Consider the following 17554-nt stretch of genomic DNA (forward strand, 5'->3'; position numbering starts at 1 on the left):
TAAAGTTACGCAACTAAATGGCAATGGAGATGGTTTACTCCCTCAAGTCAAGAATCACTCCTGCCTTTTAACCATCTGATGTACACATGCAATTCCATTAAAATACATGCAGCTGCACATGATAGTCTTGAAGCTTCATAAAAACATCAGAAATCTGACATGCTTTCTCCTCTTATTTTGGGAATAGGGTGTAATTTTGTCAGCACTAAGCACCAAATGGAACTGCAAAAATAATGATGGCTTCCAAACAGGTTTCCTAAAGGCTACTTCTGGTCAATCTGTATAACGTATATAATGGACAAAAACAGTACAGTGCGAGGGTTTTTTAAAATGTTTCTGAAAGAAGTCTTTTGTTTACCAAAGCTGTATTTATTTGATCAAAAAATATATATTGTGAAATATTACAATTTAAAATGTTACGATATTACAGTCTTCCTTGTCACATGATCATTTAGAAATCATACTAATATGCTGATTTGATGCTCAAGTAACACTTTTTATTATGAATTTTGAAGAGCTTTGCTGAGATTATATATATTACACACAAACACATATATACACAGGAGATAAATATGTGATAAATAAACTAATTTTTAATGTGCCTCAAGATGTGGCTCCTAATAAGACAACTAAAATAAGCTATAAACTGCAGCAATTGTTTAAGTGAGGTGGGCGCAGCCTCCCACACACATCAGAGCTTGATTACCCTCAGATCTACCTTGACAACAGAAAAAAAACAATGCAAGGGGGGAGAGAAGAAGAGAGAAAAGGCCCACAGCACCAGGGGCAGTTGCACCTTAATTATCTCAATTTGAACCTCTAATGGTAAGATCGCACATTCACTGGAGGTGGTTAAGAGATGAAAAGCAGGGGTCCTCTCACAGGGAAGCCCTGAGTGCTTCTAGATGGTGTTTGTGAGAACAGGCCTTGGTTGCTAAGATACAAGAAGCACAATTGAGGGTCTGCACTTATAAGAGACATGTCAGAGTCGGATCTTGAGAGGTAACAAACTCACTCCTTTAGCTGCATTTAAAAAAAAAAAAAACATAACATAACATAACACCCACACCAAACACTTCAACATTCCCAGAGCTTGGTTGTGAGCACCCATTTGAAACTTGTAAAGCCTTCAAGTAACCAAACAAGATCTGCAATAAAGTTTGTTGCCTACTACCTCACAATACAATACACACTGAAACAAATATAAAGTGGACGTTTCCTTGTTAAATAAAAATGTTCTTCTACGTCCAGGCACTCGCATAGTATTAAAAAGCCTTTATCAGTGGGGCTACATATTTAAAACACCAACATATATCAATATGTCATATATCATTATAGATAATCTAGCAGTGCTATTTTAGTCATATTTTATATGTTGATAGACTTATTTGCATGTCTTATTTTTATTTATCAACACTAATTTTCTTAACATTGTTCACATTAAAATGTATTCATTATTGCCATTTCGGACATTATTTGACTACTCAGACAATGTAAATGCACAGCACAAGTTGAGAAAAAGTTGACAGTATATCAAAAGATCATCTGTGTGTGAGCTCTGCATTAGTCCCTAGAGGTGGTGCTTTATTCAGCGTGCCGCTGTGCAGAGCACGTAGTCAGCCTAGCCTGTTGGAAGGTTAAAGTCAACATGAAACAGGCAGTAATCCCTTTTGTGACATATACCAGTGAAACTGCTTCTAAAAGAAAAAAAAACAAAAAAAAAACATAGGGCTGGACTTGATTTTGTTTATCGGGAATTGATTGTGATTTGCTATTGCTGTGATCTCACGTGAGCGACAGGTTGCCCTGCCCTCGCACCAGTAAACATCATCAGAGAAGAGATGTTGGAAGAGGAAGGGACAGTTATTTTGATTAAAGAATACAAGGCCATGTGAATTTTAAAAAAATTATATATATTATATTATATTATATTATATTATATTATATTATATTATATTATATGATAAAATGTACACGGATAAATCCTTTAAAATAATTACTGCAATATTCCATAAAAAAATAAGAACTGTCAATTTTGATTTGATGGTGACTTTAATGCTTCCATAGGGGTTGACTCAGAAAGGCAAATTAATAGCAGCTCTTTCAAGAAGGACAGGGAGGACATCTGTTTTGAATTCCAGTGGGTCTGCATGTTATAGAGTGGGGCAATTCAATTAAAGCAGCCACAAACCATGTTACAGCTGGAGATGTGCCATGCAGGACTCTGTCCACCTCTTCTGTTTTCCCCCTATAGGGAAGCGTCTATGCTAGCTCCTCTAACTGGGTCCCACCTCCAGGTTTAATGAAGCACACGGGGGAAATGGAGCTGGAGATTGTGAACTGTCGATGATCTGTAAGAAAATCCTGAAAAGCACCTTTGATTTGTTCTTATTCTTAAGTACATGCCGTTTTTCTTGTTGCCTGGTCCTGCTGTAATGAAAGGATGTGCGGAAGACAACTTGTGGAACTTAAAGGGATAGTTCAACCAAAAATTTAAATTGTCATCATTTACTCACCCTCAAGTCGTTTCAAACTTTGTGTACAGCAGAACAAAGAAATGTATACAGGTTTGAAACAACTTGAGAGTGAGTAAACAACGACAGAATTTTCATCTTTGGGTGAACTATCCCTTAAATGCTAACTAAAAATAACTGCAAAGCGATATAATTGCAATGAATTTGCCACCAAAAGTTGCAAATAATTAACTGTACTCATCAGGACTTTATTTGTGCCAAAACAAGCCAGCTTTAGCTATTTGGTTTTAGAAGTGATTCCCAGTGCTTTTGGAAAAAAAATGTGCTATGATCTGTACATACATGTTTAAAGAAAAAGAAAAAAAAAAGGACATATAATAAATAGGACTAATCAATTTGTATTGAACCCAGGACGCCCTTTAAACCTCAACAAGGGATCTCACCGTGGCCATCATTTCTGACCTTTTAAAAAGCAGAACAGATCATCACAGCCAGATGAAAGCTAGTCATCTATGAGAGCACTCCTAATACATTCTTCATCCCAGGATTTCTATAAAACAACAACTATTGGAGAGTCCAGCTAGGTCCCGTGTAAACAGAGAGAGATCTGATATGCTAAAGACAACAGCATTGTGTGGAAAGAGCAACAAACACAGCAGCCCGTTCCCACACACACCATTCAAAGAGTCTGTATTTTCAATGAAAACATAATTATGTCTGAAGATAAAGGAGTTTAAAGCGCATTTACTATAAAGATGTTATAGCTGGAAGAGTCAAAAGATTGCTGAGCACAGCGGTTAAGCATACAAAATTATGAAAATCACCGCAGAGTTTACGTAAACTATTTTGAGGGTTATGTAAACTACTCACACTGATAAGAAATATACAATGTGTAATATTATATTATATTATATTATATTATATATATATATATATATATATATATATATATATATATATATATATATATATATATATATATATATATATAAAATTAGATTTTAATTTAAAAATAATAAAAAGTTACCTTATATGTAGAGTTACGCACTGTGAAGAATCTGAATATTATTAGATTTTTAGAATTATTTTTAAAATTATATGAAGTCTTAATGATTATTCCAGAAAAAAAAAATAATATTAATAAAATAAATCATTAAAAATAATCCAATGACTCAAGATTTCAACTTGTTTTCACATACATGCAGTTAAAAGCTGCAGTTATAGTCTCCAGAACTAAATTCATTAGATTTTTGTATTAGACTGCACTGTTTGGGATCATTGTATTTGATTGCATTTAAAAAAAATGTTTTGTTCTTTGCACAAGGTTACTGCACAGGTTATTACGTAAAATATCCAAACATACATCATTAGTACGAGACACATCACTCAACTTACCTTGACCAAATCACCCAGGGAGAAAAACCGAAGCATTTATCAAAACAATGTGTTAAATAAATCCACACAGAATTTAAGAAAGCACACTTTTAAAGTATGTGTTCGACTACATCCAGAGGCTTTGCAGAGAAAACAAAAGTGTGAGTCATCAACTTTTGTTGCTTTCAGAAACACAGGAACATCAAAGTGCTTTCAAAATGACCTATAGCGCTGACTGATAAACATTATTTCACACTTTTTCCCCTGACTCGTTATTTATTGGATTGGCAATCCTTATAAAGGTCTACTGAAATTCTCAGAACAAAAAAAAAAAGTTACTAGAGAGTAAGTAAATACAGCAATTGAACAGTGCAGTAAACTGTCCTTCAGCAATAAAAGCATGACCAACAGCACATTATGAGAATTTTGTCACTGCACTTTATAATTAAAAAAAAAAAAAAAATATATATATATATATATATATATATATATATATATATATATATATATATATATATATATATATATATATATATATATTAACGTTGTTTTAAAAAGTATTGTTTCTATTGCACATATTTAAATCAATGTTTAAAATGTTCACTTTTTGCATAAAATGTATGTCGCACAAAACTGCACGTGTATATAGCTGTATCCATACTGCTATAACATATTTAAGCAATTCTATACATTCAACAAAATATAGAAAACACGGAGTGGAGCTGGAGCGGAGTGATTACAGAACACTTGAAATAGGTGAGGGGAAATGTGTCACTCCGCTCCCCTCACACACCCCGGTCCAGACTGTCTGTCAGTCCCTGCGTTGATGCTAGCAATGTTTGATGCTTTGGCTTTTTTGGAATCTATCTTTAAAAAAAAAATGAACGACCTAAATAAATGTTATCATTATTAACTTCTTGTTCTGTTGCCTGAAAACAATATAACACGGAATTGTGTGCAGAACTAAAACTAATCGCAACCTAGTAACTTACCTACAAGGTCAAATCACAACCATGCTTGACAGAGCCTTGAGTGACTGACTGAATATGTAGCCTATGTATGCAGGTAAATTATGAATACATAAATAAAATGAATTAATAATATAAGGGGTTACTTCAAATCCAAGCAATAACGTAATAAAAGCCTTGACTCAACTCACCTGTTTCCACAAAAAGACGTCCCTTTCGTTTAACTTCCACGAGACCCCCACATGAATGGCAGACAGTATAATTCCAGTGATGACCGCTGCTCTCATCCGCACCGGCAGAAGTGTGTAAATGACATAGATGAAAAACATGGTCCACCAGATGCCTTCAGACGCGCTCCGCGGCTCCACCAGCAGCACGCCGATCACATGTACAGCCAGCACCAGCAAAATGAGCACATAGCAAACTATCCACATGTGATCCTGATGGAAGCCGTTCCTGTTGCACACGACAATCAGCGTGAGGATGAGTACGATTGCCGTGGAGAAAACCACCACGTAAGTGTTCCAAATAGCCGCTCCAGCGCAGTGGAACCCCAGCATCACCGCGCACACCAGCACAAGAACGGCCATGAGCATCGTCAAACTGCTCTGGTTGAGTCGGAAGAAGTAGCGCTGGTAAAGCCTCTCCAACTTCTCCGACTGGAACTTCTTGGATTTGAAAATCTGCATTACGCTGTTGCAGCACGCGCTCATGGAAAAGTTCACTTCAGGCATGAGCTCCTCCTCTGGCTTGGACTTGGTTCTCCTGTCCTCCAAACCCAACTCCACGGACTTGGGTCTCACTTCTCCATCTCGGTACCTCGGGGACGATCGGTTATTGTTGCGACTCTCCTCTCCGTGTTCTTGCCAAGCAGACTTGGATCTGAAACTAACCCGGCTGACGGTGGTCGTGGCTCGGCCCGGTTGTCGCTCGAAGTCATCGTCCTCTCTCCATCGACTGTTGGACCGTATGAGCTTTTTGCAGGAGGATCTGGCCGAGTATGGACATCCGTTCGCCACGGACTCAGACTCGCCCCAAGCGGATCTGTGCTCCGTCCCTCCCCTCAGTACAGGAGCGCCAGCGCCGGGTGGGCTCACGCTGTTAGATCTGGACATGATCTCGACTACTACATGCACTTTATGACTACAGGGTGCGAAACATGGGGGTTTGACTCCCTAATTATTTCAGTTCAAAGAAAAGGGTCAAGGGGGTCTTGCAAAGTTTGTTTCGTTGTTACATACGGTTCAGCAATGTTTTCAAATAACGTTTCAGTAGCCACGAAAGTTAGTCCTATAAAAACCGAACAGAAATCGCCTTTGCTTGAGGAGGTGACCATAGCAACATCTGCGTAATAATCCAACGATGCATAACTACTATCATTATTTATCAAATTATTTTTGATTTACACTTCACGAATATAGCCAGGCGCCATACGAACAGAAGCAGTTCAATGACAGATTTTGACAGAAAATTTGACTCCACTGCAAGTCAATGAATTATTCGTACACTGTATACATATGTCCATCAAATCAATCATGTATATGATCCAAAATAAATCGTTTATAAACTAAAGAGGGGCTCATTATTTTAGTGAAATGTTATATTAGAGAGCCATTTTGCCAATGCAAGACACAACGTTGCAGTTGGTGATTTAAAACAAGAAAAGTACATCAAAGTTATCTGTGAGATCTACACGTAAAAACTGAGATAGTAAAAGTGGTCCTGAAGAGTTTTTCATTGCAGCATTTCGCATATGCTTTTATAAAGTATAGGACCAATGTGAATGGAGTACAATTATTGAAGTCTCTGCGAAAGAGAAACGCATTTCGCTAATCAATTCGCTCATTGTACATCATTATTAATAAATAGAGGACTTTATATAATTAAATAGGCTATACAAAGTAGTCATTAGGGACACATCCTCAGTTGGCCAGAGCATTCGAGGACGTAAACGGCAGAGGGAGTAATTGTGCGCCACAATTCAATTCATAAACACAAACCGCCTCTGGGTACAAATTACGATTCTCCAACCCCTCTGCGGAGATAAAAACAAAAGATAGCGAACGTAACGAAAGCACACAAGTATACAGTATATGTAAGTAGGTCTATATGTAGGTTTCAAAGTTTCACTACTAATAAAAGTTAGATAAGTTAGTCAGAGAGCATATTTTCACCTGTCCCCGAGTAGACGCTAACAAACAGAAGTCGCTTTCGCTAGATGAGGTTACCATAACAACAGTAACGTTACGCTGCTCGCGAGCTTTCATTTGCGATCAGTTTCGGGCGATACGTATATAAATCATGACAAAAACTAATATGCATCACTTTAAAATACATTCACATATCACAAATGTCTCACAACTTCAGTGATTAGTTTAAAAAGTCTTTCGGATAGCTGACATTTCGATAGCTGTGCTAAGTTAGTGGCGCCAAATGACAATTTGCGTTAGCACGAGACTGTGCCCCCAACTTAATTTACATTGAATAATTTAGCAAATTTCTTTCTAAAGAAAAAAAAGTCACTATTTAATTCGTACACTTCATAAAACTGCGTCGTTTAGTCCAAATCAATGAGAACTGACCCTACGCCGATCACGCTTGATCTCCACGTTTTCATGACAGGAGCAAATAGTGTCCGCAAAAGTGTGGTTTGGTGAGAGATGACCGCGCAGAGTACGACTCCATGGTGCGTACGCATTGATGCATTGATCCACACAAGCTGTACACCTGTGAATATGTGGTCGCAGCCCACTAGATGATTACATGATCACGATTGCAGTGAAAAACTGAGCTTTCCAACGCTCCTGCATGGTAAGTTGCGTCACCCCGAGATGACCTCACAAGTGTCCTTTAGCGAAGGAGTCTTCATCCGTGCTGTGCAGATAGGTATCTCCAAAGCTCCTGGTGCAGTAGCAGCAACATCATCAGCGCTGGCGTCTAGATGAGAGATGAATTGTCACGCCACAGGAGCGTCGAAACCGCCCGGATCGAAAAGAGCCGCGTATTGACTGTGCCGGCCGAGCTGCACGTCCTTTCCCTGCAGATTCTCAAGACCGAAGCACACAGAATTGATTAAGCGTTATCATCCGTTTTGGTGCTTCTTGTCTTTGTATTGCCATTCAACCAAGTATGATCTTCAGGCCCCGCCTTACGTGCGATCCCATTGGATAGTTGGTTGCACAAGTTGCCAATCATTGTTCCTATTGGTCAACTGATGTGTCAGTGCACAGTGATTTGGATAAGTGGGCGGGTCTACCTTCACAGCTGTATGTAAGTGACAGTGGTTATGTTCAGAACAATTTAACACAACATAAATTATCAAAGTAGCAGAGGTTTTATATATATATATATATATATTGTAAGCAACTTACAAAATGAGGAGCATCATAAGAATTTTATTGATTTAGATGACTGTATATTAAGCTACTCCTCTGTTTCAGTTTTTTTATTCTCGGTTCTCATTCTGGTTAAAGTGTGGTGAGCTTTTCTCTTGTGTTTTCTTGTGATTTGATTTGGTAAATGAAGATTTATTCTGGAATATTCTTGTCTTCATGCTTGTCTGTAACCACAGTACCTTTGTGACATGCGAAGAGAATTAAACTTTTCTGTGACAGTCTGAGAAGACAAAAGATCTTACTGTTTGCAGTCAACAGAGTCATGCCTCCTCGGTTTTGTTTTGTTTTTTTCATAGGTCCCATGACTCCCATCCTTTAAACAGATGAGATGCTGAGATACAAACCCTAAGGAAATTTGCTTTTAAGCTATTTTCCCCCACTTTAATTCTGAACAAGCATGCTTTTTAGGCTTTAAAAACTCGTGTCAATTCTAAAACTTAAAAATCTGACATATAGATAGGATTGTAGAATAGCCTTGATCTCAGATTTCACACTGTGCATGTGTATTAGATAAGAAAGCTGATTTTATAGACTTTTTTGGTAACACTTTCAGATTAGATAACGTTAGTTAATGCATTAACTATCATTAACTGACAATGAGTTATAGTATTTATTCATATTTGTTAATCTCAGTTAATAAAAATACAACTGCATTATTAGTTCATGTTAGCTCTGGTTTATTAAAGGGTTAGTTCAACCAAAAATGAAAATTCTGTCATTAATTACTCATACTCATAACACCCATAAGACCTTCGTTCATCTTCTGAACACAAATTAAGATATTTTTGATGAAATCCGATGGCTCAGCAAAGCCACCGAACCTCGCAAGGGCCATAAATGTAAAAACTAATTTAAAACAGTTTATGTGAGTTCAGTGGTTCTTCCTTAATATAATAAAGTGACAAGAATATTTTTTGTGCGCCAAAACGACTTTTCAACTCGTCATGGCCAATTTCAAAACACTGCTTCAGAGCTTTTCGAATTGAATCAGCGGCTCGGAGCACCAAAGTCACGTGATTTCAGTAGTTTGGCCGTTTGATAGGAGATCCGAATCACTGAAGCAGTGTTCACAAGATTGTTATTTTGTTAGGGGGGGGGGGTATGTTATTCTCGCTGCTTTATAATATTAAGGTCCACTGAACTCACATGAACTGATTTAAATATGTTTTTAGTACCTTTATGGATCTTAAGAGGGCAATAGAGGCCTCACTGAGCCATCGGATTTCATCAAAAATATCTTAATTTGTGTTCAGAAGATGAACAAAGGTAGAATGACATGAGAGTAATTAATTAAATTATTATACATCATTTTTGGATGAACTAATCCTTTAAATAAAATTAACAGATACAACTTCTGATTTTAATAATATATCACTAAATGTTGAAATTAACATGAACAAAGATTAACCTAATTGAAGTATTTTCCACGGATAACTACATTTGTTAACATGAACTAACTAAAGTTAAAAATGGCATCTTATTGGAAAGTGTTACCAATTATTAACATTATTAATAATAACAGAAAGCATACAACTGTTCATTCAGCTTTACAAAACTGTACAAATAACAAAATAAGCACATCGGTGTCACTTAGGGCTAAAGTTCCAATGAAATTCAAAATGTGAAAACAACAACAAAAAAAAAAGTTTATAATTAATAACTTTTTTAAACAACAGATATATTAATTCGTCTTATTCTAAAAAATAATTATTGCAATTATTCAGATGGCACTGTTACTTTAGTGAAATAAGCTTGATGTATTTCAGTTTTTTTATATGGCTAGAAGTAAATTAACCCCAAGAAGCAAGTACATCAGACCTTATTCTGGAGTTAGAAACAGATCTCTACTGCCATCATGTGAAGGAAGGATGAACATGGTAACCAAGAGTGAACAACTATAATCCCCATTTACTATAATAATGTATTTAGTCTATTAGGGGAAACGTAATAGGTGTTTAATTGTAAATATACTCACATAAAGACACGATACTTCTAATTACACTACAGGTTAAATACTAAAATATGAGAAAGAAAATGCATTTGATTTTATAGAGGCACATATCCTGTATTTATATTGACACAAACTAGCTTTGCTTCCCATGTTATGGTTTATTGTAAATATATATCATCGTATTACTATTCATACAAAGTTTGCTGGTCCCATGCAGATCTTTAATATCAAAAGCTTAACAATGTTGGCGTTTTTATTTGAGTTAAGGGTCATGCTTCTATTAACCAAGGTACAGCCACACCACTTTTACATGCAGTGTTATTCAAAGTTGCACTCCAGCTTTTCACAAGCATCCATTCATCCCATGCTAATCGTTTCATGAATCGGCTTGATAAGGAGAACAGGCTTACCACTTTGTAAGAAAGACTCTGTGCAATAATGTGGCTCACACTTCTATAAGAGAGATTTGTTTGCATTGGGAAAGTTGGAAGTTGGCCGTTCAATTAGGCAGACGGGCAATGAAGCGTTAAGTTAGTCTTGACTCTCAGCTTTCTCTCCACATTATTAGATTTGACTCATTGGAGAAGCATGACTGGAGGCACTCAAATCCAATTGGCCCACGTTAGCCGAGGCTTGTGCTCTCTTCTGCTCGGCATGCACTCCCGTAGCTCTCTCCTCTCCTGGCCAAACACTTCCACATCACCAGCTGTAAAAGCTCCTAAAGTGTCAGCTGTAATCTCCTATGACAGAAATGCACATCTAGTACATTAGTAGTATTGACTGTGAGGTCCATCCCAGCAACTCAGCCAGTTTTTTTGGGCGATACACCTCTTTTCTGAGCAAACGGCCACAAACCAACAAAATATATCCAATACTGAATAGAACACCCGATTAATATTGATCCTTTTAAGAAACACAGCACAAAACAAACAAAGTAGTAAATGCTAACAGTAATCATGATGGGAACGTAAGCAGTGTAAAAGTCGAGTACAGTTTGAGTTATGAATCATACTAAAAGGAATGAGTTGAGGGAAATATAGTTTCAGGTGTCTGAAATACAGTGTACAGAACACACAATACAGGAGAATTATGGGACATTTCCTCTGGTTAAAACAACCAGATGCAGCTATAACTGTATTTATGCCCTTTTTGAATTATATTTGCTACAATATTTGGTCAGTAATTCTACATTTATCCAAAATAATAAAAAAAAAGTCACACAGTAGCTGATGTATTAGTATGGTAACAACATTCCCCTCCCTCTAAACTGAGGAAAAGCCATTTGTGTAGTTACAGGATTTCTAAAATCACCATCTGAACAGTTCTTGACCAAAATAATATTGTTAACAATCATTCTGCATATCTGGCCTGTTTATCGACAAAAAGGCCTTGTCTTCTTTTTAAAAAAATCTGTAAAGTGTGGCTTTTAAAGGTTATCCGCTTGTTTCTGTTTTCGATGCGAGCAGTCTGCTGTGTGCGGCGCGAGTTATTCCACTTTGCTGTACTCCTCCACGTGACCCAGAACTTTCTTCCTCTGGCGCATCATGTGGAAGTAGAGCTGAGGGAATACTGAGGAACACGGACAAAGACGGTCATTAACAGAAACAGAGCCGTTCATTCACTGGACAAGAATTGAGCTTCAAGAGATTTTGCTACACATGTTCAACTGAGCAATCTGATCATTTACGGATGGAAGATATCAAAACAAAGCAATCCGAGTAAAAACTTACAAGGGATGTAGGAGATCATGATGAGGATGAGGAAGGTGTGGTAGTCGAAGGAGAAGTTGTACTTGTTAGGCAAGGTGATGGAGTAGAGGCCTGTTTTTTGTACGTATGGCAGCGCCGCGTAGATCGTCAAAAGTTCCCCCGCCACTCCCATAGGGTACAGCACAATAAAAAATGTGTACCTGTGAAGATCATAATATGTAAAACACACTTTTTTTACAGTTAAAAAACCAGTGGACTGACTCTGAGAAGCTTCACCTTGCCCATTTGATGAGGTAAGGCAGATGGTTGAGCAGGCTGAAGGTGTAGAAAGAGTAACGGATGATCTCTGTGACCGTCCAGGCCACCACAAAAAGGAGAACACTGTCTTCACTTTGGACCTAAAACGAGAGTGAACTTTAAGTCACAAGGGGTAGGGACAGATCTCCTCAACAAGCCGCAAAATTTAGAGAACCATGCAGTTATGTCTGCTACCATTTAATTGCAATTCACTGAGGCTACTCGACACACAAAGATGGACTACTGAGAACATCAGAAACGGAAGCACTTCAAAACGCATCCAGGCCTGTCAAAGGCTCCAAAATTGCCTCTACACACATACAGGCTTGAAAGAAGGTTATTTTAGCAACAGAAGCATACACAGGCACACATGACACCTTGCATATTAGTGTTATTCTCTAGTTTTGGTTCAAGCAGGTTTCTCGTAGGAATAACTTACAGACCTATCAACTTCAGCTCAGACGTCTTTCTCTGGGATAGACAATCAAAACCTCATTCTTAGTTACAAAGAACTGTGAATACAATTAAATAACATTCTTTACTTAACACTAAAATTCTACTCATTTTGGCTCTCGATGAGCATCGAAATATTAAAACAGCTGTTGAAATCCATTAGATCCACTAGATGGCAGTAGACTAGAGCCAATGAGACAAACATGGAAATTTTGCTCATTATGGCATAAGGAACATGAATAATAATAATAATAATAATAATAAAAAGAGTAATTTGAGATATTTATGGAAGATGATTACTTGATACTGAATTTTCATAACCAGGTTTTTCTTAATCATGGGAATACTAATTAGACTTGACATCATCATATTATCATAATTAATCATAATATAGCATTAGACAATAGGTCACCTGAACTAGTAACACATCTGTGTTATTGTTAACTAAAACTTTTCATTCATTAAATTTAAGCTGAAATATGATATATATAAATAATAAGATGAAGTTGATGTAATAATAAATAAGTCATAAACTAAAGATAAATAGAAATATAAAAACAAAAAAACAAAATCACAAAAGCACAAATTTACAAAATTAAAACTTAAAAATGAAAAATGAAAATATAAAAATTGCAATTTAAAATACGAGTAAATACTATAATATACGGTGGCCCAGTAGTGCACAACAAAACGAAATAAAACCACAACGCAACGAAATAAAGCCACAACACAATGTAAATGCTCCCGACCACTTGGGGGCTCTCAGAGCTCGATAATATTACTATTCCTTGCCACTGTTCTATAAAGTCGACAGTCTTACAAAGATATCAACACCATGATTAGTTTTAAGTATGTAACCACCATATATCGACATGAAATATGAATTAAAAATCAACTACGTTCACAATAGCTTCATATCTATACTTGTGAATGATTTGACGCGATACAGCGCATGATGAAGGGAATGTCTGCCAATTCCACCAAATGTTTAAAACCTATAATTTTTATTCATCACAATGACTTTGGTTAACATTTAAAAACAGACATGTTCAAATTCCAGCATGTTCAAAAAAGCTTGTTAGTTCCTGTTAGTAAGACTGACAAGCTTTGGAATTTGAATATGTCTGTTTTTAAATGTTATAAATAATTTTAATGATTACAAATTATACATTTTAACCACTTGGTGGAATTGGCAGACGTTCCCTTCACCATGCACAGTGGTAACGCGTCAAATCATTCACAGGTATAAATATGAAGCTATTTTGCACGTAGGTGATTTTTAAATAATATTTCATGTCGATATACAATGTTTACATACTGTTAAAACTAATTGTGGTATTGATACAAGGAAAACTAACTTTACCGAGCTCTGAGAGCCCCCTAGTGGTTGGGAGCATTTCCGTTGTGTTGTGGCTTTATTCCGTTGCGTTGTGGCTCGATTTCGTTGCATTGTGAACTTATGTTTGCTTTTTTAATTTCGTTGTGTTGTGCACTACTGGGCCACCGTAATAATAGTGTATCAATCATTTTAAAATAACTAACACATGCAAGTTAAACAAACTTACTTCTCTAACGCTGTGTGTCACTGCCCAGGTAAGGAACACCCGTGACAACACTTGAAACCCAGTCAGGACCACCGAGGAGGGAACAATTCCTTCACGAAATTTAGAATGTTAAGAAAAGAGATTAATCATTTGTGTTTTTACAGTGTGGGTCTAATCAAAGTAAGAAAGAATAGAAACCATTATACTACACACTGAGAGAGACATAACAAGATGGAAATGAATCACTATAATAAGATCATTTAAGAGTAGGGATGGTTATGATATGACAGAGAGTGCTGCAGGACTGGTTGTTTGCACTGGGAAAGGTCACATTACGCTTTAAGTCCCAGATAATGAGGTGTGGACTGTGAACTCTACCCTCCACGGGTGCAGCGAGTCTCTTTATCACATTATCACTGTCAGACTGGCAGAGAAAGCAGCAGCCTTGCTGGTGATGGCACTGCTGGGTTAAAAAAAGCTTCCCTTGTATAGACAATCTGATCTATATACTGCGCTGAGTGTATATTTATAGTAGAAATTAATAAGAGACTGTTATTAGCAGCTGGTGCACTTACCCACGGCACAATGCAATATCTGTGAAGAGAGCAAAGAACAAAGATTTTAAGGTGCACTCAGCCTCTAGGAAATATCAATTTTAATATAAAGAATAATCAAATAAAACAACACTGCAGGGTGGGAGAATTGCATATATTTACATAATGTGAAATTAGACAAAATTCTGGTTTGGCTTTGGGCTGAAAAAAAAAGAAAAATCCCTTAAATATTTTTTATGTGTTCAAAAGTTAGGGGTCTGTAAGATTAATTAATATTTTTGAAAGACATCTCCTATGCTCACCAAGGCTGCATTTATTTAAAACAGTAATATTGTGAGAGATTATTACCATTTAAAAATGTAAATTAAATTTATTCATGTGATGGTAAAGCTGAATTTCGAGTAGCCATTACTCACATGATGTAAATGCCTTAGCTCTCACTTTTTATTTAGAGGGATAGTTCACCCAAAAATCTTTTATTCACCCTCAAGTTGTTCCAAACCTGTATGAATTTCTTTCTTCTGCTGAACAAAAGTGGAAAAATTGTTTGGTTACGACATTCTTCAAAATATCTTCTTGTGTGTTCAGCAGAAGAAAGAAATTCATACAGGTTTGAAACAACTTGAGGGTTAGCAAATGATGACAGAATTTTCATTTTTGGGTAAACTATCCCTTTAATGCACCCTTGCTGAAGTATTAATACTTTTAAACAAAGTGACTTCCAAATAAATAAATTATTATTTTGACACAATTTGTACATTTGCAAACAAAAAAATATAGTTAAACTGGGAGCTAAAATAGCTCCTATACAACTCACCTCAAGGAGTGCACCTGTCTGAAAGAACTTTAAGGGCTTCTCTATGGAGTAATAAAGACCATGGTAACTTCCTCTGGCAAGGTATGCTCGAACAAGACCAACTGCAATCACCAGCCATCTAGATAGGAAAAGATTCATAGAGTAACTCTGTTCTGTTGTGCCACTTGTCCTTGCTTTGAGAAAGGAGGGCATTTCCGCAATGCACACAAACGTGGGACTGCATGCAAATCTCTAACAACACAGCAGTTAGTGGCCAGTAGTGGCATGTAACGGTCTCATTCAAATACATATTTATTGCTATATACATGCATTGATGTAGAATATATAATATGTTATGTTCTGGTTTTCCCTTCTTTTATACCATATCCGTCACAATCAAAAGTGTGCAGCTCTTGATATAAAATGATAAAGTATAAAAACCATAATACTAGCAGGAGCACATCACATCATTATCTGAATATCACCAAAAATCTGATTGACTTGTGAGGCAAAGTTAATAAATGAAACCGAATAACACACAGGACTGTTTTGAAATTACTAGACAAAGTTTATATAATATAGTTAGTCCATTTGAGATATCATGAAATGGTCTCTAACTGATAAGAACTGACTGAATTGCACCATCAAACTATTCCTGAGTGAATTCTGGACTCCAACAGACATTGCGAAAATGTAGAAAACCAGGTTTGGTTACTGCTGATGCAACCGCCTTGGGAAGTTCGATTAATCTGAGCGAATCACTTCGTTCGAACTCTCTGTGGTTCTTCCTATACAGTCGAGTGATTCGCAAACGATTCGATTCAATCGAATCGCTAAAAAGAACCATTACAGAAGAACGGTCCGTCATTTCCAGAAATCTTAAAAGTCATGGAGTCTTCTGTGGTGATATTTTTACTAATTATGCTCAGCTGACAAATATTTAATCACTCTGTGCGTATGAGTGCAGTCACTAAAAATAAAGACTCAAAACTGATTTAACGAATCAAGTGATTAAACGAATCGTTCGTTCAGATAAAATGAAAACCCGGTGTTTAAGTACTCGCATTCAACGTTTCACATTTGCAGTAAAACAGATTGTACTCAATAATAGCTGTTTATCACATGTATATTATGAACATATAGATTATATCATCTATATAAAATGTTTCAAATATTTGTTTATGGTTTCAACCCATCTCAAAATGCAGAGTGATTTAGAAATTAGTCCTAGCAAATCGATTCGTTCATTGTGCAACAGTTTCGGGTTTGCATACAAAGGGTAAGGTGCATTTCAGTTCATTGTATCAACTGATAAATTAACAAATACAGTAAATTCACTCGTACTTCCATACATGACCAGACCAGCGACTGAAAAACAACAACAGTGCAGCCCTGAAGACTCAATGGCGTGTTAAAGAGGCGTTAATAGGCTTAACGTTGACAAAAATTGAATAATGTTTAAGCAGAATAATTACTACATATTTCAATTTCAAATCAAACGGTGCAAAATCATGCCATATAAACTCAAAGGGGAGGTAACCGCGATTCTGTCAAACACTAATGCTGTCTGAAATCATTCATTCTGACTGTCACACGCTCGAACAGAGAGAGCACGGAAGCGCGTTTAATGTTCATCATACCCTGCTGTCATAACCACGTTGTAAATGACCAGATACGCGATGGCCAGCGTGCCGGGTCCCTTTTTCCTCTTGTTACTGGAGTCACTGTGCGCTGTTCTGCTGGTCCCCATGGCAGGTGCCGACATGACTGAACTATCATGAGAAAAACTGGATCATCCAAATGGTCCCGGTGAATAAAGGCGTGTGGCCTTGCTGACATGTATAGAATGGAGCGCCCCCTGGCGAGGACAGAGTGTATATGATGTTTTGTGTATTACATAGTTGCAATTTGGATTCGCCTTATTGACGGACATTTAAAACAACAACAAAAATTGTTAATGATAATAATAAACATGATACTAATTATAATATTTGAGTCCAATTTTGGATTACAAAGAACTCACAGACATCTATTCCAGT

The 17554-nt window shown here is 36.8% G+C and overlaps 2 protein-coding genes across 2 annotated transcripts in view; both read right to left on the minus strand.

Annotated features, from left to right (window-relative positions):
• Window positions 1-6303, minus strand: part of adcy5 (adenylate cyclase 5) — a 106674-nt gene extending 100371 nt beyond the window's left edge. The window contains exon 1 of the mRNA XM_067408619.1: window positions 5008-6303. Within this exon, the coding sequence (XP_067264720.1) occupies window positions 5008-5931 (924 nt within the window). The 5' untranslated portion in view covers window positions 5932-6303. The remainder of the gene's footprint in view (window positions 1-5007) is intronic.
• Window positions 6304-10112: 3809 nt separating this feature from the next.
• hacd2 (3-hydroxyacyl-CoA dehydratase 2) lies at window positions 10113-17351 on the minus strand. The gene is made up of 7 exons (XM_067409283.1): window positions 17156-17351; window positions 15537-15654; window positions 14741-14759; window positions 14187-14275; window positions 12148-12269; window positions 11893-12071; window positions 10113-11731 (listed from the first exon to the last, which is right to left on the minus strand). The coding sequence occupies exons 1-7, from the start codon at window positions 17278-17280 to the stop codon at window positions 11649-11651; spliced, it is 735 nt and encodes a 244-aa protein (XP_067265384.1). The 5' UTR covers window positions 17281-17351; the 3' UTR covers window positions 10113-11648.
• Window positions 17352-17554: the final 203 nt, after the last annotated feature.

This window comes from Chanodichthys erythropterus, chromosome 14, assembly GCF_024489055.1.
Source record: "Chanodichthys erythropterus isolate Z2021 chromosome 14, ASM2448905v1, whole genome shotgun sequence".
Taxonomy (NCBI): Eukaryota; Metazoa; Chordata; class Actinopteri; order Cypriniformes; family Xenocyprididae; genus Chanodichthys; species Chanodichthys erythropterus.

Coding starts and splice junctions, on each gene's coding strand:
- hacd2 (XM_067409283.1), bottom strand. CDS start 17,280: ATGTCGGCACCTGCCATGGGGACCAGCAGAACAGCGCACAGTGACTCC. Junction 15,655..17,155: donor AACGTGGTTATGACAGCAGG/GTATGATGAACA, acceptor TTTCCTATCTAG/ATGGCTGGTGATTGCAGTTG. Junction 11,732..11,892: donor CATGATCTCCTACATCCCTT/GTAAGTTTTTAC, acceptor CGTGTTCCTCAG/TATTCCCTCAGCTCTACTTC.